Source organism: Bicyclus anynana, chromosome 20 (genome assembly GCF_947172395.1).
Source record: "Bicyclus anynana chromosome 20, ilBicAnyn1.1, whole genome shotgun sequence".
Taxonomy (NCBI): Eukaryota; Metazoa; Arthropoda; class Insecta; order Lepidoptera; family Nymphalidae; genus Bicyclus; species Bicyclus anynana.
The window spans coordinates 8,020,471-8,043,375 of NC_069102.1; the positions used below are offsets into that span (position 1 = coordinate 8,020,471).

Below are 22,905 nucleotides of genomic sequence, written 5' to 3' on the forward strand. Positions count from 1 at the left end.
TCGTATTTTATGAGACGTGATTACATGAAAATTTTAGTTTTTGACAATACGAGCCAAAACGTCTGTCGGCCATGACGATCTATATTTCAACTGTTTCGTGACGTTAAATCCTTTACAAACGGAGCGTTTGACAAAAATATTAGCTATCAATTATTTTGACGTTTAGTACATCAAGTGTTTTAGTGACGTCACAAAATGGACGACAGCGTTTTTGACGTTTGGAAAATTTAAAAAAATACGTGATATTTAAATTATTCGTGATAGTAGCTCTACTTACTTGTACAAGTTGTATAGACCGTCGAGCTGGGTCCTCTTGAGGCGCGAGTTGTAAATCATTCGTGATAGTAGCTCTACTTACTTGTACAAGTTGTATAGGCTGTCGAGCTGAGTCTTCTAGTGGCGCGAGTTGTAAATCATGCGTGATAGTAGCTCTAGTTACTTGTACAAGTTGTATAGGCCGTCGAGCTGAGTCTTCAAGACGCGCGAGTCGTACATAATTCGTGATAGTAGCTCTACTTACTTGTACAAGTTGTATAGGCCGTCGAGCTGAGTCTTTCTGAAGCGCGAGTTGTAAATATTTCGTGATAGTAGCTCTACTTACTTGTACAAGTTGTATAGGCCGTCGAGCTGAGTCTTCTAGTGGCGCGAGTTGCAAATCATTCGTGATAGTAGCTCTACTTACTTGTACAAGTTGTATAGGCCGTCGAGCTGAGTCTTCTAATGGCGCGAGTTGTAAATCATGCGTGATAGTAGCTCTACTTACTTGTACAAGTTGTATAGGCCGTCGAGCTGAGTCTTCTAGTGGCGCGAGTTGTAAATCATGCGTGATAGTAGCTCTAGTTACTTGTACAAGTTGTATAGGCCGTCGAGCTGAGTCTTCAAGACGCGCGAGTCGTACATAATTCGTGATAGTAGCTCTACTTACTTGTACAAGTTGTATAGGCCGTCGAGCTGAGTCTTCAAGAAGCGCGAGTCGTACATAATTCGTGATAGTAGCTCTACTTACTTGTACAAGTTGTATAGGCCGTCGAGCTGAGTTTTCTTGAGACGCGAGTTGTAAATCATTCGTGATAGTAGCTCTACTTACTTGTACAAGTTGTATAGGCCGTCGAGCTGAGTCTTCCTGAGGCGCGAGTTGTAAATCATTCGTGATAGTAGCTCTACTTACTTGTACAAGTTGTATAGGCCGTCGAGCTGAGTCTTCCTGAGGCGCGAGTTGTAAATCATTCGTGATAGTAGCTCTACTTACTTGTACAAGTTGTATAGGCCGTCGAGCTGAGTCTTCTAGTGGCGCGAGTTGCAAATCATTCGTGATAGTAGCTCTACTTACTTGTACAAGTTGTATAGGCCGTCGAGCTGAGTCTTTCTGAAGCGCGAGTTGTAAATCATTCGTGATAGTAGCTCTACTTACTTGTACAAGTTGTATAGGCCGTCGAGCTGAGTCTTTCTGAAGCGCGAGTTGTAAATCATTCGTGATAGTTGCTCTACTTACTTGTACAAGTTGTATAGGCCGTCGAGCTGAGTCTTCTAGTGGCGCGAGTTGTAAATCATGCGTGATAGTAGCTCTACTTACTTGTACAAGTTGTATAGGCCGTCGAGCTGAGCCTTCTTGAGGCGCGAGTACAGATGGTTGATGTTGTGCAGGGTGTTGGTGCCCTTGCCGCTGTTCCGCCACTCCGGCTTGATCACCTCCTGCAGCCGCGCCATCTGTATCAGGAACCTCTGGTCCTCCTGAAAAATTTAGAGAATAGTATTTATCAACGAATGAAAAGAATGAGTGACGATAGATGGACTCTCGGCTGACGGCATGGACAGGGCCTGTAGGTACTAGTAAAAGAGACCTAGAAGTAGATGGGCAGACGACATTGAAAGGACGGCTGGAAAACAATGGAGGAAAAAAGCCACAGATAGAGACTACTGGTCATCTCTGGAGGAGGCCTTTACCCTCAAATAGAGGGGATCGCACTATTTTTTTAAAAACTATATATATTAAAGTAACTTACTTGAGAATGTACTTACAAAAATTTTAAAATTGTAATTTTTTTTTAGTTTTGTTACCAAAATTATAATTTTATTAACCTATTCTACTATAAGTTCGTATAATTTACTTATGTGCGAAATAAAAGGCTTTTTTTAATTTATTTTATTTATTTATCAACAGTATGGTGTAAGGGGCTAGTAACAGTTAGTTTTCTTGCCGTCGCCCAAAATACCAAATCTACGCGATTTAAAGTGTAATTAAGCACTTTTTGAAGGTATCACATTGACTTTGTGCAAGACTTGTGTCTATAACTGTATTAACAAGGTTTCGGCGGAGTGAGTGTCGACGAACGCCGTTTATGAATGTGTTTGGCGAGGAAGCTGGTCTCCAGCAGCTGTGTGGATTGATATCATCGATAGGTATGTTCTTGACTGCATTCATTTCAGTGATGAAAAGGTGGACAATAAGGGATTTTTTTTTATCAGCCAGGCAGCAAAATAAAAAAAAAATCAAAATTCATTTATTTCAATTAGGCTTTGTTTACAAGCTCTTTTGAAAAGTCAGGATAATGTCATAATTTAATTTAATCTAATGGTGGTAATAATAGTCGAAAACTTAAAATTTATGTTACGAGGGTTCCGAAGAGCCCACAACAAACTCAGTCAAGGTTTATTTCAAACTACTTTCTTCCTGGGAATGTTTCTACCACACAGATTTTTTTAACAAAGGAAAGGGTATTTGGGTTTTAGGGCGGTATTTTTTGCTACCTAATCGGGTGTAAATTTATGGATACTTAATAATTAAAGTCAATCACGTCAGTCGTCAAAGATTTTTCCTTTATTACCAAAATTACATAGAAGCCTAATGTATGTTAACATGAACACTAATCAATAATGACTGATTGCTAAATACAAACAATCACACACTAATTAAATTGTGTAATACCCAGGTAATTTCATTTTGTTCCACTTTCAATGCAGTGTAATTTGACGTAATTACACTTTACACATACCTACTTCATACTCGTGCAAATGTTAAAATATTAGGAAGTAGACCGTGGCACTAATAATAATTGATACTTTAATAGGAATTCCATTATAAATGAAATTCCTAAGAAGTAGACTACCGGTGAATAAGTAGGACGAAGAAGGTGACACTGTAATTCATGATAATTTACTACAATTTCTATAGCCTTGCACATTCTTAAGGCTGCGCTTTTAGCGATTTTATTTATCAAGACAATATCGACTTGTTTTTCTACTATAGAATCTAAGGAACAGAACAGTACGAGATCCCTTACAGAAAATATAAGACCTTGTAAGTCATCAAATAACTTGGTAGTTCGGTTCGTTTCGGTTACCTCGGTTTTAAAATTCGATTTTATTATGAGTATTCTGTGATGGGGTACAGTTAAATATTGTTTCTACGTTCATCTTCAAGAAGTATGAAACATGGAATGGAATATCACATCTACATATCAATTTGTATACGCTCTAAAATAATAACCCAACGTAACCTAATCCTGGTTCTATCTAACCTGCAACGATAACCAAAGAACGCACAATTTAAATACAAATAGGTACCTACCTACATATAAAATATTTGTATCAAAAGTCATATTTTAATTTAAAGTCGAGCCACGTTATGCAAATAATCGTGATGTTAAATTTCGTGATAATATTTTCACAATATTTATTGCCATAACAAATGCTAAAACAAGAAACCATAATAATTTACTTTACTTACGAAAAGTAAATTATTATGGTAATACTATAATTATTTACCTTAGTAATTTCTAACTTCAGTTTCAGAATTTATTTAATGGTTAAAACAATTTAGCTGGACATTTTGTCACGCATGCTTTACCGCTGGCTAGCGTGATCTTAATATAGTCATAGAATACATATGTACAAGGTACAGTGAATTTGGAGAACCCCGAGGGTTTCATTCGCGTAGTTGCTATTCCAGTGGGAATACGATGACAAAATATAGCTTAAGTTGTGGTAAACATGTATCTAATGGTGAAAGAACTTTTAAAATCGGTAAAGTAGTTTTTAAGTAAAACAACAAATAATATGAGTTTTATAGATATTTTCCAAGGTGCCTCGTGCAGAAGTTTTAATTGACGATCAATGCCGTAAAGAAAATTCAAGAAGAGTTTTGAACTTTTAGTTTGTTATCAAAGACTTGGTTGTTTGTTGAACGCAGAATTTTAACAAGGATTTTTATGTTTTAACAAGGAGAGTTATGTGCTTCTACGTAACAAGTTACTAATAATAATGATAAGAAGCTTTCGCTTGACTGTTGGTTCAAGGTTCTATAAGATAACTTTCTTCTGTATTCGACCTACAGAAGGCAGTTATCACACAGACGACATCTAAGTATTCATTTGAATCTATAACTAGATAAAAACCTCTCTGAAACCCTCTTGATGCCGTGATCCGCGATCTAGTTAGTTTATGCTAGTCACCCACCATAGCCATATTATGACGGCCTCCGTGGCGCAGTGGTATGCACGGTGGTGTTACAAGACTGAGGTCCTGGGTTCGATCCCCGGCTAGGCCGATTAAGGTTTAGATCTGACTGTTGGAGGCTACGGCCATAGTTACCACCCTACCGGCAAAGAGATTTAGAGTACCGGTACGATGTGTAGAAACCGAAAGGGGTGTGGAATTTCATCCTACTCCTTACAAGTAAGCCCGCTTCCACCCAAGATTGCATCATCGCTTACCATCAGCTGACATTGTTGTCAACAGCTAACTTGTAAAGAAAAAAAATCCAATAAGTTCACGCGCCGGCAGAACTTACGGCAGCATCCAATAATACTGAACGTGTATTGGTCGCGATCTGGATGACATCTTATCGGATGGTGAGTGGCAAGCATTATTTAGTTCTAGCGGTCACCCAACACAGCTCTTTCCGTTTGGGTTCTTCAAACTGACTGGTTATTCAGCGGATATCGTAGAAAACCTTCGGATATAATTTCCCCCACTGAGCTTTTTTGAATGAACTAACTTATCCTAGTAAATAGCCTAACCTAGAGCCTCAATAACTCAACGGTAAGAGCGGTCGTACTCATCACCGAGGGGTGGTGGTTCAATCCCCGCCCCGTTGGTCTATTGTACCCACTTTTAATACAGTCTTTCTCGACTAGTTGGAATGAATGGGAATATTGGTCATATTTAAAAGATGTGGCAAATTAAAAAAAAAAAAACTTACGTCTAATGTTTCAAATTTGAGTATGACGTCAAAGTTGAACTTGCACGGCGTGCAAAAGTCGGAGTACGGAGTCCAGTGCATATCCAATGTTCGCTTGACTTTGGCTTCGTCTAGCACGTACGAGACGAACTCTTCGAACACAGGATACCTCTCCGTGGGCACCGGCTTTGTTGCTGCCTGGAAATAATAAAGTACATTCCAGTTCTGACAGCTCTTGAGCCTCCAGAATACAGTTTGAGTATACTCGTATCTAACGACTAAAGCCTGCGACTAGACCAGACCTTTATCGTCAACGTAATGTGTTCTTCGAGTCACGGAGGTGTAACTTCACCAACTTCCCATTTTCGGTCTACAAGGAAATTTTTACTGAAAATTTCTTAGAAAGAAGAATAGCTGAGTATTTCATGGCCAGCCTCAGGGCTCGAACCCAGGTGTGCCGAAGTGACATAGATAAATCTTTGGAACAACAAGGCAGTCAGATGTGACTGCTACCCTAACAGGGAATCCGTCCAAAGAGTCGTCGCTTATAAAGAGATGGTCAACGAACAAATTCGTCGTCGTCATCAACCCATATTCGGCTCACTGCTGAGCTCGAGTCTCCTCTCAGAATGAGAGGGGTTAGGCCAATAGTCCACCACGCTGGCCCAATGCGAATTGGCAGACTTCACACACGCAGAGAATTAAGATAATTCTCTGGTATGCAGGTTTCCTCACGATGTTTCCCTTCACCGATTGAGACACGTGATATTTAATTTCTTAAAATGCACACAACTGAAAAGTTGGAGGTGCATACCCCAGACCGGATTCGAACCCACACCCTCTGGTACTCTGGTAATACCTAAATGCTGCAGTTAAAACTGTATTTTTGCTTAGACTTAGGGGAAGAGGATGGGAGTAGTAGGTACAAACATGAAATTTTGGATGTAGATACCTAGATATGCTAGTTTTCCCTTGGACATATCTATATAAAAAAAGCTCCATGTTAAATATATATTTTGAATATCATTTTACTTACTTTTCTATATTTTTTTATTATTCTACGCCCCATTTGGTCATGGAAGGACTTAGGCCACGCGTGGACGATTTTATCGTTATAAGCCGACGCCAGCCTTTCCAGCGGGTGTCTCACTATGAGGAATGTGAAGGAGTCGCCCTGCGCCTTCCTGATCATTTCTACTGTGGGCCTCGCGTATTTCTTTCTAGCAAGTTCTAGAGGAACCTCCTTGGTCCTGTCTAGGAAGGCGGCTGTGTAGTTTGCCATTAAGTTGAAGTTATACATCCAAGACGTAGACGCCGCTTTGAATATGTTGCACCTGTTGAAATAAAACAGAAATTTTATAAAGAATAATTGACATTAAACTACGAGTAGATGGTTGGTTGGTTGGTGGTTGGCATGGTTAACAACCAGTCAATCTTCGATTTCTATGATCTAAATTCCTCTCGGGTTCTGTACAAAATATACCTACTCTGAAGCACAATTATCCGCCCAGTTTAATATACTCGCGTCATACTAAACTGGGTGGGTAATTGTGCCTCTGAGTATATCATGAGTTTGATCATTTAACCAAATTGATCAGTCTGATGTATTGATGAATTCCCGAGTAATTCATCATTATCATTATCTTAGCAGATGGACATTCACTACTGGATAAAGGCCTTCTGAAGGGAATGCTAAACACTACAGTCTTAGATTCCGTATCTATCCCAGAAATGATAACTAGATCTAAAATAAAGCGACTGTGTGATTTTGAAAATAAAGTAAACAAACAAACCAACATGTTTGCTTGTTTATTTGTTACGCTTTCACACCTAAAACCCACAGACCCTTTACCACAAAGAACACCTTTCTCCATTAAAACACCTTTCATCGATGAAAAGCTACATTATCAGCGAGTGACATAGGCTTAATTTTATCCCCATATTCCCACGGGGCCGGGAATTACGTGGAAAATCGCGAGGGCAGCCGCTATATCAAATATTTGGCTATAAATCATGAAAAGTTCTCACCATATAACATGGTATTGCCGATTGATCAAGTACTCCCAAGCGTATGCCTTATGCCCAGCGCCGTCTAAGCCAAGCCTGGAGCATTCACTCCTGAGGTACTCTCTCCGGGCGTCCATTCTAGCGCCGACTTCCATAAACTTGTCCCGGGATAACAGACCTTCGTCGTGCGTGCCATTTTCGAAGATGTACTATAACAAAAGAAACACAAAGTTAGTAAATGTCTGCAAGTATTTTTTTATAAAGAGAGCCGTGATAGCCCAGTGGATATAACCTCTGCCTCCGATTCCGGAGGGTGTGGGTTCGAATCCGGTCCGGAATATCCACCTCCAACTTCTCAGTTGTGTGCATTTTAAGAAACTTAAATATCACGTGTCTCAAACGGTATAGGAAAACATCGTGAGGAAACCTGCATACCAGAGGAGACTCGAGCTCAGCAGTGAGCCGAATATGGGTTGATAATTATGATGAAGATTTTTTTATAACAAAATATTCACCAATATCCACCGTGATCAAAGCTAAACAAACATACTAACTTGATGATTAATAAAATATTGATTTTTGTCATTATTTGGAGAACACAATAATTATAGTCTGATCCAGGGAGCATTTTTACAATTTTTTGTAAAAATGCAAAAAATTTAGGCGAGCGGCAACTGTACCGACGACCGCAGTCGACTGCAATCGGCGACGTCTCGGCGGCAGCCAACGGCAGTCGACTGCAGTTGGCGACGTCTCGGCGACAGCCAACGGCAGTCGACTGCAGTCGGCGACGTCTCGGCGACAGCCAACGGCAGTCGACTGCAGTCGGCGACGTCTCGGCGACAGCCAACGGCGTCGCTGACTGCAGTCGTCGGTAGCAGCTGCCGCTCGTGTAAATGAACACTAACTGCTGTTGCTACTGCTTATCTTTAGAAGTAAAGAACATTTTGAACTATGTGAACTGTTCGATGTGCAGTCACCTTAATAGTCTTTTTAGATCAGTATATTCAGGTCAAGGTTTTGCCAGAGTCAACACGGAAAAAATGGTTGCAATTTGTTTATTTATTATGAATTTGACATGCTTGTTTATTTAGGCCTGACCAAATTTTTTTATTGCTACAATAGCGAGCAAATAAGCTTGCAAGACACCTGATGCTAAGTTTTGGCTGGTGGGAGGCTTCGGCCGTGGCTAGTTACCACCCTACCGGCAAAGACGCACCACCAAGCGATTTAGCGTTCCGGTACGAGGTCGTGTCAAAACTGAAAGGCGTGTGGATTTTCATCCTTCTCGTAATAAGTTAACTCGTTTCCATCTTAGACTGCATCATCACTTGCCATCAAGTGAGATTGTAGTCAATAAAAAAAATGTGATTACCGCCGCATAATGCGTCAGCCCCTGTAGCCAAGTGGCACGTCGATTCTCTTTCTACGAACGCAAACGCTTCGAAAACTAGAAATATGTATGGAAATGACAGATCTTGATCACGTGACCTGTCGCAAATGTCACTATGTCGATAGCAAATGTGGACACTATAGGTCTGCTACCCCAAAACCACCTCAGTTGAAGCTCCATAGTTTACCCTACCTACCTATGATAGCATGGGCTTTCAGCTTTACCACAAAGAGGAAGGTCTGACATTCTCTAATTCTAATAGTAGTTTCGGTTTCGTAGAAATACTTATGTCATTACGTTTCGTTGACATAGTATGATTGACGACAGTTCGGGCTTTGTAATCCATTATACACGTCGGCTCCCGGCTTACTTCGATAAGTTGACAGGCAACATACTACAGTCGGCATAAGTGGCTTATAGTTATTAGTTGTTTATAGACGGAGAGCCAGCGCCAGTCAGACCTTCGTCATTTTATAAAGCTGAAAGTTTGTCAGCTCATGCACCTACCATAAAGCAACTGTTACACATGCTCATTTCAATCACGAAAGCATGCTACTATTGAGCAGTTGCTACTTATTAGCATGTGTATCGCAACATTGCTAATAATGAGCATGCTTTTTTCGAGCTTGTTCAAGAACCAACAGTCGTGCGATTTATGAGCATGCTACTTGCTGCGCGGGTGGAAGGGGGCGTGCTTTTAGCGCTTTGAACAGGTTTGCTTATTAAGTATGCTAGCCTATTCTCTTCACCTTCATCTCTCCCTGTCTAACACGATACTATAGACAGAACGATAGATACAAATTAGCATGTGTATTTGGAATGTTTTCTTTGAGCATGCTTATACAGGAGCATACTTAAAAATAGCATGCTTACTGCTAGCAAACGATAAGCATGGAGCATACTTAATAGCACGTTTTAGCATGCTATTTTAGAGCAAATAAACAATAAACTGTACCTTAAGCAAGTACGGTAACCAATTATGGAGTTTGAACAGACTTTGGGAGTTAGCTGGTTTTAAGGATCCATACCCTCAAACCTCACTACACAAAAGTATAAAGTGCAATATTTTCATGTTTATCAATGTAAACTTTCAGCTTTTATAAAATGACGAAGGTCTGGGGTTCACAGGCTCTCCGTACTATTAGTTGTTTATACGTTCTTCGAATTGGCTTAAGTAGCTACTTAAAAACGTTTCGACTACCATTCGCGGCCATTCTCATGTTGAGATTAACTTAATTAACACCCCCAACTTTCAGTTAAGTGTATTTTCAGAAATTATATATCACGTGTCTCAAACAGTGAAGGAAAAACATCGTCAGGAAACCTGCATACCGATCTGCATAATGCTAATAATAATCTTAGAATGCTGCTGGTTTTTTGGTTACGATTACGATAACGGTGTCTTTTGGGACTTCTGTTGAGCACTATCTTCTATTAGGTATATCCTAGGCCTAAGTCAATATTTTGAAGTATATCGATGTTGTCAGTCTCCCGGGACCCCCTGTGAATGGGGGCCCTGGGCACGGGCCCCATGTGTCCTTATGGTAAAGACGATATTGACTACATAGTCTACTTTACGACGGGAATGTTATAACAAGATACTTATTGTCTTAATAACATTATAACATTAATAGGATATATAATATGTCAGTATTAATCTTATTATCTCATTAAGAACACAATATTCCGTTATCCATCCGCTGGAATCGATCTAAGCACACTCTAATTACCCGTCACCTAAATACCTACATAGTCCATACACACCCGTTACCATGTAAATTAGTTATAATTGCTCTACAGACTACACAGCCGCGCCTAAATTACAGTTTTAGAGTTCCGTATGTCTTCGATTCGGAGGCCGTTGGTTCTAATCTGGTCCGGGACAGTTTTCCAGTTATGTGCATATTTACTACAGAATTTTATTCATTCTCTACGCGTGGGAAGTCTGCCAATCCGCATTAGGCCAGCCGTAATTACGTATAGTAAGAATGAGAGGGTTAGGATGACTCCTAACCCTCTTATTCTTGGAAGAGACTCGTGCACTACAGTGAGCCGAATGTGGGTTGTTAATAATGATGATGAAGACAATTAGAGCCTCAATAGCTCAACGGTAAGAGCGGTCGGACGCGCCACCGAGAGGTGGTGGTTCGATCACCGGCCCTTCTGTCTATTGTCGTATCCACTCCTAATACTTTCCCGAATAATTGTAGAGGAATGGGAATATTGGTCATATTTAAAATAATAAGGCAAATCGACGCCTCCAACGCATAAGGTAATTTAGGTAAAATGTGTTTTTCGTGCCCTTAAAACCTTATTAAAAAGTACTTCACATTTCTGAAATCCGTATTTTAATAACTTTAATAAATAACAAATTTTTTAATTGACAATAGTTTGAGATCGCGGGCATCCGTTAGATGAATTTTAAAATCTAATCTAAGAATTTTAGAATCTTTTTAAGCACCAAATAGCCGCTTATACGACACTAGAGGCAATGCCACTAAAATAGGTTGATTATGCTATTGATTACATACTAATAAATAATTTGTACGGAACCAATTCTTTTTCAAAGCTTGTACTCTACAAACCCATATAACTAATAATGCGAGCTTATTAACACGCGACGCTGTTAATTAAACTACATTTATTAACGGATGCATTAATTAATAGTATAAAATATGAAGTACAAAAAACTTCCATTGTACAGTGTTACACTATACCCAACGACCTTTTAACTATCACTGACTACCCACCTAATGAAGCCCAAGGACTATTTATATAGAACAGACGTTATTAACCTTTGACCGACTAGTAATTTATTCGTTTGATAATTAATAGGTAACTACCTAAATAGAGATGAATTCTTTTCAATTATTACTTATAGTAAAAATTATAGATGGTCAAATTCAGGTCCACTCTTGTACACCATATCATTAAAATTTAAAAAATACAAGGTTTTCTATTAAAATCTAAACAAGTGAATAAATCTAACTAAATAAAAAAAATGAAATTAAAACCCATGTTTTTGAGTTAACACAAAATGGCGAACTTATAGCATCTATGACATGACAATTGACAGCAAACGTCAAAACGACTACTGCACTGAAAACGTCATCAATCCGCCACTATTACCCATATTATTGTTGCATTTCTTGGGAGATAATGAACATTATTTCGAAAGAATTAAAGTAAATTCGAAGATTTGTATAATTAAAAATAGTCAAAAAAATATTTTCTTTTATTTCCGCTAGGGTACAATGACTGATCCTGGGCTACATACAATTTTGGACCATCTCCTATAAAGGTGTGTAGGACATCTTTTTTTTTTTTATTCTTTACAAGTTAGCCCTTGACTACAATCTCACCTGATGGTAAGTGATGATGCAGTCTAAGATGGAAGCGGGCTAACTTGTTAGGAGGAGGATGAAAATCCACACCCCTTTCGGTTTCTACACAGCATCTTACCGGAACGCTAAATTACACCAGAAAACACCTAGAAATTCGCATTCGCGTAAAATTCTGTTCTTCACAAATCTCGCTGAAATGGAACTTTTCGGAATTAAAGTGGCTTATATTTTTCTCTAAGCTCCCATTTAACACTGTACTTACCAAAAATAATCTAAATTGGTTATCAGTCTTCATAATATGTGGTAAGTCTGACTAGAGCAGCTCATAATAGTCCAATATATTATATGAAGGTGACATAAGAGTTATAATATGCTAATCCAACAACATAATATGCAATTCGCATAGCTATGCAGACATTGTTCGCGGCAGTTGTTATTCAAGTCACGGTCTCATTCTGTAGGCAGTTTTATTCTCTGGGAGGCGAGAGTTCGTGGTTCGCTTTGAAACAAAGGGCCTCTGTTAAGTGTTGAGTGTTATTAAAATTACTATTTTCTATTATGTTGTTGCAAGTGCAAGGGGGCTGTTTGCGCTATACAACAACTTTAAAACACAAAATGAATAAAAAGACGAAAATTCATGTTACTGACGAGCGTTTTGCTACTTACTTACCAGCGGCGATGAATTCATGCAAGCCGATTCCCACCGGGTTACCTTTAAAAATCCACGCATTTTCATTGTTGTACTGTTTCTAGATAAATGAGAAACCGGAGTTTGTATCACGCAATATGAATTTCGTTTTCTTTAGCACGGCTTACCTTCATCTAAATTCTATCCTTCGCCACTGCTACTTACCTACTTAAGGTAATCAAATTACATATTAGTTTTTATTTTAATGCTATCATGGAGCTGACAACCTGTTAAATCTGTAGCAATTCCTTAATGTTTCGACATTATAACCTCAATAGCTCAACAGTAAGAGCGGTCAGACTCATCACCGAGGGGTGGTGGTTCAATCCCCGCCCCGTTGGTCTATTGTCGTACCCACTCCTAATACAGTCTTTCCCGACTAGTTGGAGGGGAAAGGGAATATTGGTCATATACAAAAAAAAATATGGCAAATATTCTTTAAAAAAAAATGTTTCGAAATATTTAATCTCTGGATCTACTGGACTAGTGAACCGAACCGAAGCCACGTTATTTGCTAGTGTCACTATATTTTATCCTCGTATTCTAACAGCAACTGGTACTACGCGGATGACACGGCGAGGCGTCGGCTATAGCTTGGCAAATTCGTTCGTAACACCCATGGTCCGCGGGGGTCGGGAGGCGGGTAACGATGCCCCACGCGTACGACTTCATACTCGCGCAGTTCTTTTTCTCCCGTCGCCCGCATATCATGAGAGTGTCGTGAATGAACTAGCCAAGCTATATAATGTCATATAAACGCACTCTTCACTTTCTATACCACTCGACTTGGCTATACTGTAGCCACACTAGCGTAGGTTTATGATTAACTTTCACTGCACACACGCTAAGAGGATTTCCTTGGTATGGCGCGATTGTGTTTATTTGCATTTCCTTACGACGTTATTTAACGTAATACGTATTATTTAATAATAGCTGACGCCGCGCGGTTTCACTCGCGTGGTTCCCGTTCCCCTAGGAATACGCAGATAATATATAGCCTATATCCTTCCTCGATATATGCGCTATCTAACACTGAAAGAATTTTTAAAATCGGACCAGTAGTTCCTGAGATTAGCGCGTTGAATCAAACAAACAAACTCTTCAGCTTTATAATTTTAGTATCGATAAACTCTAGTCTCATATACAATGCGCATTAAAGCAGCAAGGTGGATTTCGTTATCAACCCATATTCAGCTCACTGCTGAGCTCGAGTCTCCTCTCAGAATGAGAGTGGTTAGGCCAATAGTCCACCACGCTGACGCAATGCGGATTGGCAGACTTCACACACGCAGAGAATTAAGAAAATTTTCTGGTATGAAGGTTTCCTCACACAAAGTTAACGACATTAACGAATCTATTGACATAGATCAACGAATGGGAAATTGGCATGTAGTTCGAAGGAGCTATGGACGTTGGTGTCCCTATGTGCATAGGCGTATATAGCGGGTGAGCCGGGCCCACCCTAGAATGGTCCAGTGCCACCCTAGAATTCTGGGCTACCGATTTAAAATTCTTTGATGGGCGCCAAAATACAAAATATACTAAGAAAAATCAATATAATCAGTAGACACGTTTCAGAGGCCAGCGTCCCCAAACGTTGTAAACGAAATTTTTATATTGAGTGTCGACTCCTTTAGCGGAATGTCAGGGGCCGGGCCCACCCTAGAAAAAAATCCTTGATACGCCAATGCCTATGTGCTGGAATGGCGACTCCGCACCAGAAAGCTCAGAGTGTGTTGCCCTCCCACTAGGTGGGCTGAATATATTAAGCGGGTTGCAGGTAGCTGCTGGATGCAGGTGCCTCAAAATCGTGTTGTTTGGAATTTCTTAAGGGAGGCCTGATGAGAGACATGGTGATTATAATGAAGTAGTCTTTATGAAAGAATCATGGTAGATATATGATAGGTACGACTATTATAGATTATGAGAATCAATTTTACTATAACAGCCGCAACAAAGGGCCGTCTCACGATCCCGTTGTTCAATGAACCGTACCAAAAATATTGCTTTCCAACGAGGCGTTATGAAATGGGGGATGTTTCATTAAATTGATAATTTTTATTAACAAAATTCATTTCTTTGTATCATTTAAAATACTTTTCGATGTCCCGTAGAAATTTTGATATTTTTTGTTCGTATAAGACACTAGCTGCCGCTGCGCGGTTTCACCCGCGTGGTTCCCGTTCCCGTAGAAATACGGGGATAATATATAGCCTATAGCCTTCCTCGATAAATGGGCTATCTAACACTGAAAGAATTTTTCAAATCGGACCAGTAGTTCCTAAGATTAGCGCGTTCAATCCAACTCTTCAGCTTTATAGTGTTAGTATAGATAACAACACAAAAAAAACAGTTCAGCTGTTTTTAAGATTAACATAGTTGGTTTTTCTACAAAAAGTACCTACTTATATATTATGTCATAGATTCTTCTCAGACAATGCTAGATATTGATCAAACTAAAGTCTTCACTAACACAAGTAAGTTAGTGATAAAATATCACTTTTCTTGAAGTTCTTTTCATATAAGGAGGTACTGCCCCCCTAGACAAGGAGTACGTCAATTCTCTTTCTACGATCGCTAACGCTTCGAAAACTAGAAAAATGTATGGAAATGACAGATATTTATCACGTGACCTGTCAATAGCCAATGGCATTCGTTCGAGAATCGACGTACCACTTGGCTAGGGGGGGGGGCAGGTAGTTCTAAATTATTGGTCTAGTGTAAGAATACATAATAATATAAATTATAGAATGTGCAGTGCAGTATTGTTACGCTGTTTGCCTCGTCAGGGAGTGTCTCACGCCCCCTTTGCTCAATGATGCGTGATTATTATATGGGTTTGATGTTTTCAACGGGAACTTATGGTTAAGAGGTGAATGACATTGTATTATTTACCCAAAGCGATGTCAAGGCGCTCAACTTTTATATGCATTTTTGCGTCCTCCGACCGAGCAAGCTGCGTCCTACGTATACGTTTTAATATACATTTTTACATCATTAATACGTCCGCATACTTAGGACGTAGCTTGGTCGGTTGGAGGACGCAAAAATTGCGCCCGGCATCGATATGCAAGACAAGGCATTCTGGATGCAAGATGCCCTTTCAACTACACTTCATGTAGTTTCATCTCCATATAACGTGCCTTGACATAGTTTGTATATAAAATGTTATCAACAATTTTAAAGCCTATATATGAACTGCAGCCAAGCGCTAGATTAGTCCTTGAGTTGGCCACTAACCAATCTATACTAATATTATAAAGAGGTAAAGTTTGTAAGTTTGTAACATTCTTTAAATGGGGTAATCTTCGGAACTACAGGTCCGATTTAAAAAATTCTTTCATCAGTAGAATGCTACATTATCGGGGTAGTGGTAGGGTAGGGGTAGGGCAGGGGTAGTAGTAAAGTTGAGATCGAATTTCACGCGGACGAAGTCGCGGGCGTCCGCTAGTTTTAATATAATTTACAAGTAAATAATGCGGGTTGCTAATTACTGAATTGATAATCCAGTAGGTAGATCGAGTAATGCAGGTGTAGTTTATTAATCCCTAATATTTCAAAATTCAAAATTTAATTCGTCGTCGTTATCAACCTATATTCGGCTCACTGCTGAGCTCGAGTCTCCTCTTAGAATGTGAGGCGTTAGGCCAATAGTCCACCACGCTGGCCCAATGCGGGTCGGCAGACATCGCACACGCAGGGAATTAGAAAATTCTCTGGTGTGCAGGTTTCTCCTCACGATGTTTTTCCTTCACCGTTTGAGACACGTGATATTTAATTTCTTAAAATGCACAGGCCGTGATAGCCCAGTGGATTTGACCTAGGCCTCTAATTCCGGAGGTTTGTGGGATTGGATCCGATCCGGGGCACGCACCTCCAACTTTTCAGTTTCAAAATTTAATTAAATATTTTTTTTTAAAGACAAGTAGGTTATAGGTAGGTTTGTTTAAAGGTTTAAAAAAAGACGTAAGCGGTAATATGCAGAGCAAATTACTCCAGCAAACTATAACCTTGCACTCGGATAACTAGCTGAACTTGGTCACAGATCTAGATTAAACCTTTTAGCATAATATCTAGTTTTTCTTAAGGAAGGACAGCCCTTGAATTAATCGTGAACTGTGTAGTAGCTAGTTTAATTCATTCATGATACCAAATACGACAGTACGGACATCTGTCATGGTTCGTATATACAGGGTGCTCAGGATTATGGTAAATACTCACGAGCATCCTGTATGGGAAATACTCACGAGCATCCTGTATGTTAAAAAAGTTGGTATGTGTACACTTTAATTTTTTTTTCTTAAAATGAGAATTCACCACCTCCCATACATTTTAACCAGCAACTAATGCTGCATTTTAAAAAATTACGGTACACTTCCATTTCATACATTTTTACAGGACATTTTTTTTAATAAAAGAAAAATAATTATTGCACTCAAAGCTTTTTCTAAAAAAAAAACTAAACATTATTAAAACAATTGGTATCATAGTACATTGGTAATTTAATCCGTAATGTTAACATAAATCAGATCTTTATAATCTTAATTACAGTAGCTACAGCATTGAAAAAACTAATTCAAGATGGAATTATTTGAAAAATGCGACTAAAAAATATATCATGGTCACCCTAGGGTTTTTTTTAAAACTATTCAAATTAATTTTAGATAATTAGGCAGCGTATCTCCCATTTACTTATTATCTATTAATTACGGGACACATTGTATGTACTTACAGTATTATAATTGTTTGTTTGTAAGTTTGGTTGAACGCTCTAATCTCCGGAACAGTCTGCAGTTAAAAATGGAGTTCCTACCTTGTGGACGCCTTACGAAACTTATTTGAGAAGGAATTTTCCATTTTGACAAATTTACATATAAATTTAACCCTAGTTAAAAACCTGCACGCCACTGTGGAGGAACTAGGTAGTTACTATTTCGAATTCGACAAAAATATTTTTGTATTAGATAGTCCATTTATAGCCTAATACAAACACGCTATGACTAAAATCCATTAAACACAGAACACAATGTGTGACTCAATATTCCAATACGTTATTAAGAGCGCGCAGCGCGTCGGTACGATATGGATAAAATTTGAAGCGCAAACGAGACGCCGAATTATGACTTTCACGTGAGTGAAAAGCACGGAGCGATTGACGCGCGACGCAAATTTTATGACGTGAGCGCCAAAACCATTTTTACCTAATTGCAAGTAAATTAAACAACATAACGAAAAACAAAATGGCCATGTTCAAGGTATATAACTAATTTTCTATACAAAACAAAAATTTAAGAAAATAAGTTTGCTTTTCCTGAGATTGAAAGCAAAATTTGAGCAAAAGATGTATTTTTCAAAAAAATAAACTATCGAGAAAAGTTTTACAAATTGTGTATTTTGTATAGTCATAACGAAGCTAACACTTTGAAATATCATTTACCCAAATATCAGGCTCCTGACTTTTCCAGAATCTGAGATCCAGAACCATTTGTAACCACCAAATTACATATTGCACACTCTTAAAGTAACCGTTATGATACATTATTAAGTTAATAAACCAAGTCATTACTCGTTGAAGGGAGAAAAACGCTTTCATATACGACTTGACGGTTTCGAAGATTTAAGATACCGTTGCTTTATGTCTCGGGTAAGTTTTTACGACTGTCATTAGCCTTTATACCCGTTTTGTGGTTTGGATTTTGCGAGCGTGAACGAAACAATTTGCTCACTTGCGCCAATTTGCGGCGGTATGCGAACGGTGTTCCACTTATAGGGTGGTTGTAAAACTGACTGACTAAAAATAATAGTATACTTAGAGAAACGGAAGAGTTTATGAATGTATGTTTTTTTGAACGCGGTAATCTCTGGAATTACAATTGGATTGTAAAAAATCCATTAATAATATTATGGTATTCAGACTCATGAAGATTGTTAAAGGCTTTAGCATAAATGGGGAGGAAATATAGGAATGTTTTTGTAAACTTCAAGTTGTTCTTATGTTTATATATCTTAAACAAAGTATTTATTCATGACCATACTGCATCAAACTTTGTGTTTTTATGTAATGTTCATAGTGAGTCGAACATTAGACCGCTAATTTTGGGCGTCCGATAACAAGTATTCTGTAAATTATGATATTTTGCAGAATAGATAAAGAAAGATATTAAAAATCAACTGTTAACATTGTTGGACAATTTACAGGGGTCACATTTATTATCGGGCACACCGAAGTCTGAAAGATCTTCAAGGAAAAACGCTCCACTACAATGGTTCGCTACGTTAATTTTTTTTGTCCGGCACGCCATTTATATACACGAAGTTTAAGCAGTGTAGTCATGAATAAATATTTTGTTCCTGAGTCCAAGGGTTATTTATAAGATATAGAGAATTTTCATTGCACACAATCCGGTTAACGGTGCAGACAGCACAACGTCAATAAAAAAACAGTGCCTCGCCTTTTGAAACATCCTGTATAATGTAACTAGACATAAACTTGAAATATAGCGTAATTAAATAGCGCGAAAATATTTTAAAAAGTCCGCGTAGCAGAGCTATAAATTTTAAATATTTCATGTGTAATTTTTGAGTTTAAATACACCTTTAGATTATGCTAATTAGCTATTAAAATAGAAGTGTTTTGGAAAACAATTATATTTATTATCGTCCAGTATCCGTAAGTAAAATAAATAAAATCAAAACATTTATATAACAGAGAGTAAATCTGACGCATATTTAGGTTGTTTGTTATTTTTCCTATTAGAACGAGAGCTTGCGACAACTAGACATACCTCACGATAATTTAAAAGGAGATGGTCCAAAATTGTATGGAGCCCAGGATCAGTCATTGTACCCTGGCGGAAATAATGAAAATATTTTTTTTAACTATTTTTGATTCTACCAATCTACGAATTTAATTTAATTCTTTCAAAATAATATTCATTAACACCCAAGAAATGCAACACTATTAAGGGTAAAAATAGCGGATTGATGACGTTTTCAATGCAGTAGTCGATTTGACGTTTGCTGTCAATTGTCATGTTGTAGTTGCTTTAAGGGCTTTAATCTTGATATAACTCGAAAATTTGGGTTTTAATTTTATTTATTTATTTTTATTTAGTTAAATTTATTCACTTATTTAGATTTTAATATAACCCTTGTATTTTTTTAATTTTAATTATACGGGGTACAAGAGTGCACCTGGAATGGACCATCTCCTTTGTCTATCATTAGTACCGGTAGGCAATATTTTTTCTTGTCGTAGGCTCTTTAATGGGACCTCAGCGGCGTCACCGATGGTTCTGGGCGATCGGCTAACATCGTCTGATAGGCCCTGAAGGCCGAAGCAGCAGAGATGGGTGGAAGGCGTCTCCTCTGACACTTGGAAATCAAATTACAGGGCCATTCTCTAGGATTGGTGTTTCAGTCGGAAGACGTCACGTAGCTTGTGTTTGTGTTGCCTGAGAAGTGCTGTCGGTCGTAAAGTCATCATCTAGATCTAGTAGTAATTGGAGTTTGGTTTGGACCGTGGTGGCTTTGAAAGGTAGCAGTATCAAGGGCCCAAATCCTCAAATTTTCAAAAATTTGGTAATCCTACTTCCTACTAATAATATAAACGCAAAAGGTTGTATGGATGTTTTGATGTATGGATGTTTGTTAGTCTTTAACGCCGCTACTACTGAAGCGATTTTGCTGAAATTTGGAATGGAAATAGATTTTACTCTGGATTGACACATAGGCTACTTTTAATCCCGAAAAAATCCATGGTTTCCCGTGATTTGCGAAAACTGATGATTTTGATGATATGAATGTTTGTTAGTCTTTCACGCCTCGACTACAGAACCGAATTAGCTGAAATTTGGTATTTAGATATATTATAGCCTGGATTAACACATAGGCTACATTTTATCCCGGAAAAATCCGTGGTTCCCGAGGGAGTTGTGAAAAACTAAATTTCACGAGGACGAAGTCACGGGCCTCCGCACGTTCCTTTACAACTTCTTTTAGGTACCTATACTAACTCGAACCGCACTGTATCTATTTACCTAAAATACCATAACTAATACATAACCATTCAGATCAAGAGAACAGTTTTATAATAAACTAACAACAACAAAACAATGAGGTGATAGCTAATAGATATACCTACCCCGTTAGCTATTATGTTGTGTGCTGTGTCATGCAAATAAAGATAGATATTATATATTGATAATATCTATTCAAATTGTATACTATGCTAATATTGTAAATCTACCGTCCTTCGTAATGTACGAGTACCTATAGTAAGTACATTACATACGGATTCATTCAACACAGGAAGCGCAATTTACCGGTTTGACACCGCGCACCTAAACGGCACGGGCTCTGGACGTCGGAAATTGAACCAACTGAGTAAGACCGATATCAACTGAATCGTCGGGCTGTCAACGCGTTATTTACTGAGTCTTGAGGCTACATACTTGATTGTCAATAGACAGTTAGATAGAGAAATTGATGGCCTGACAACTCAGTAGATAAAGAGTATCTTTGCCTCAGCTGATAAAAAATACGCTGTATGTGACGATTAAGGGTGTGGATTTTTGAGACCTATGGCAGTGCTGGAATAAGGTAACTTGATGCCTTAAGCGATCTTCTCCGGTAGGTCCCTGTATCCTTAATAGCTCAGAACATTTTAACAATTTATTACTATCAAGATTTTTTTCCGTAAGCAGGATCATCTTCATGAGACGATTAACTTTTTTATTTAAGAATTTTTTTGATTTTGGGTTACCAGGTAATAAAAAATTCTGAGTGCAGATAGTTAATTAATAGTTATACAACCTAACAACTAGGACGCTCAGAAATTTTTATTACCTGGTAACCCAGTTAGCTACCATAATCAAGAATTTTCGTAAGCATAAAAATTGAGCGTCTCATCAAGATGATAGTTTCATCGCGGAAAATAAACTTAATAATACAAATCAATTGTAAATTTTTAAAGAGTAATTAATTAAAAAATGTCAATACTAAATCACCACGACCATAGCTAGAATATATGTTTCAATCAATGTCAATTTAAGACACTTGGATTTTATTTTTCTCGGCATTTTAATTGCATAAATAGCTTAATCCAGGTCTGGGCAAGAGCGTGAGCTAACACACTTTCAGCTTTTATAAAACGGCAAAGGTCTGGTCGTCGCAGGTTATCGCTCTACATATGAATATATAGAGGATAGTATCGCATGTATACCAGTACATGCAAATAGCTCGCGTGCAGTCATGGGATCGCGGTTTTGAAATTACTCGGCGGTTAGTTAAATCAATACTATTGTATCTCCAGGCTAGGTTTCCGTAACTACGTACGTTTAATTTATATTTACGAATGGCGTTTGATATAATATAGTAGGTAGGTATATGGTATATGTCTTCAGGTTATGGTTATGGTATGTTTCAGTTGTGTGCATTTTATGAAATTAAATATCACGTGTCTCAAACGGTGAAGGAAAAACATCGTGAGGAAACCTGCATAGGTACCATGGAATTTTCTCAATTTTTTGCGTGTGGGAAGTCTGCCAATCCGTATTGGGTCAACGTGGTGAACTACTGGCCTAACTACTACTACTACTCAGAGTTTTAATAAAATCGGCCAAGTGTGAGTCGGTACACGAAAGACGTATGTTGTAAATATTCCAAACATACGTGTACATACATAGACTACATTATTTATTATAAAACACGGCTAAAACTCACGTAATGCAACGTCGGAGTATGCCCGACTAATTTCGATCCCATACAGGGATTATTCATAAGCTGGTTCTAGCAACGCGGCACGATTCAAACTGCGAAGCATTTAAAACATTGTTTTAAATTCTAAAATACATAGACATCTAAAATCATAACCTATGTTTTTCTTCGTCGTAGTCGGTTAAAAAGAGCGATGACATACCGATGTCGACATGTGTCATTGTGTGTTGTCTGTCGGAACATTTTCATCAAGTATTTGTGTGTGTGTGCAACTGTGTATCACGCACACAGCTACACGTAAACCAAATATTTATTCCGGATAAAGCGCTGTAACGAGCTAAACGTAAACAATACGGAGCAGATTTTATCCTTCCTTAATTGGTTAAAGCTAGGTGCACATTGATGTTTTTTGGTTGCGATTAAGAGTAGACGAACATTTTGACCCAGGTTTTTTTTTTTTTTTTTTTTTTTGTTGGTTTTATCTGCAATCAGTCGACAGACTATAAGCGGATTAGTGGTAGGAAAGCATGGCGTTGGCAGAACTGGGGACCACTGTCCTCAAGTCTGCATTGTATCG

General features: G+C 38.3%; 1 protein-coding gene across 11 annotated transcripts in view; it reads right to left on the minus strand.

Annotated features, from left to right (window-relative positions):
• The window catches only part of LOC112045172 (carbohydrate sulfotransferase 11), an 80,402-nt gene that overhangs the window by 8,745 nt on the left and 48,752 nt on the right, over nucleotides 1-22,905 (minus strand). For all 11 annotated transcript variants that reach the window (XM_052887902.1, XM_052887905.1, XM_052887904.1 and 8 more), the window contains 4 exons: nucleotides 7,208-7,395; nucleotides 6,216-6,513; nucleotides 5,201-5,377; nucleotides 1,574-1,731 (listed from right to left, as the gene is read on the minus strand). In XM_052887902.1, coding sequence (XP_052743862.1) covers nucleotides 1,574-1,731; nucleotides 5,201-5,377; nucleotides 6,216-6,513; nucleotides 7,208-7,395 — 821 coding nt within the window. The remainder of the gene's footprint in view (nucleotides 1-1,573; nucleotides 1,732-5,200; nucleotides 5,378-6,215; nucleotides 6,514-7,207; nucleotides 7,396-22,905) is intronic.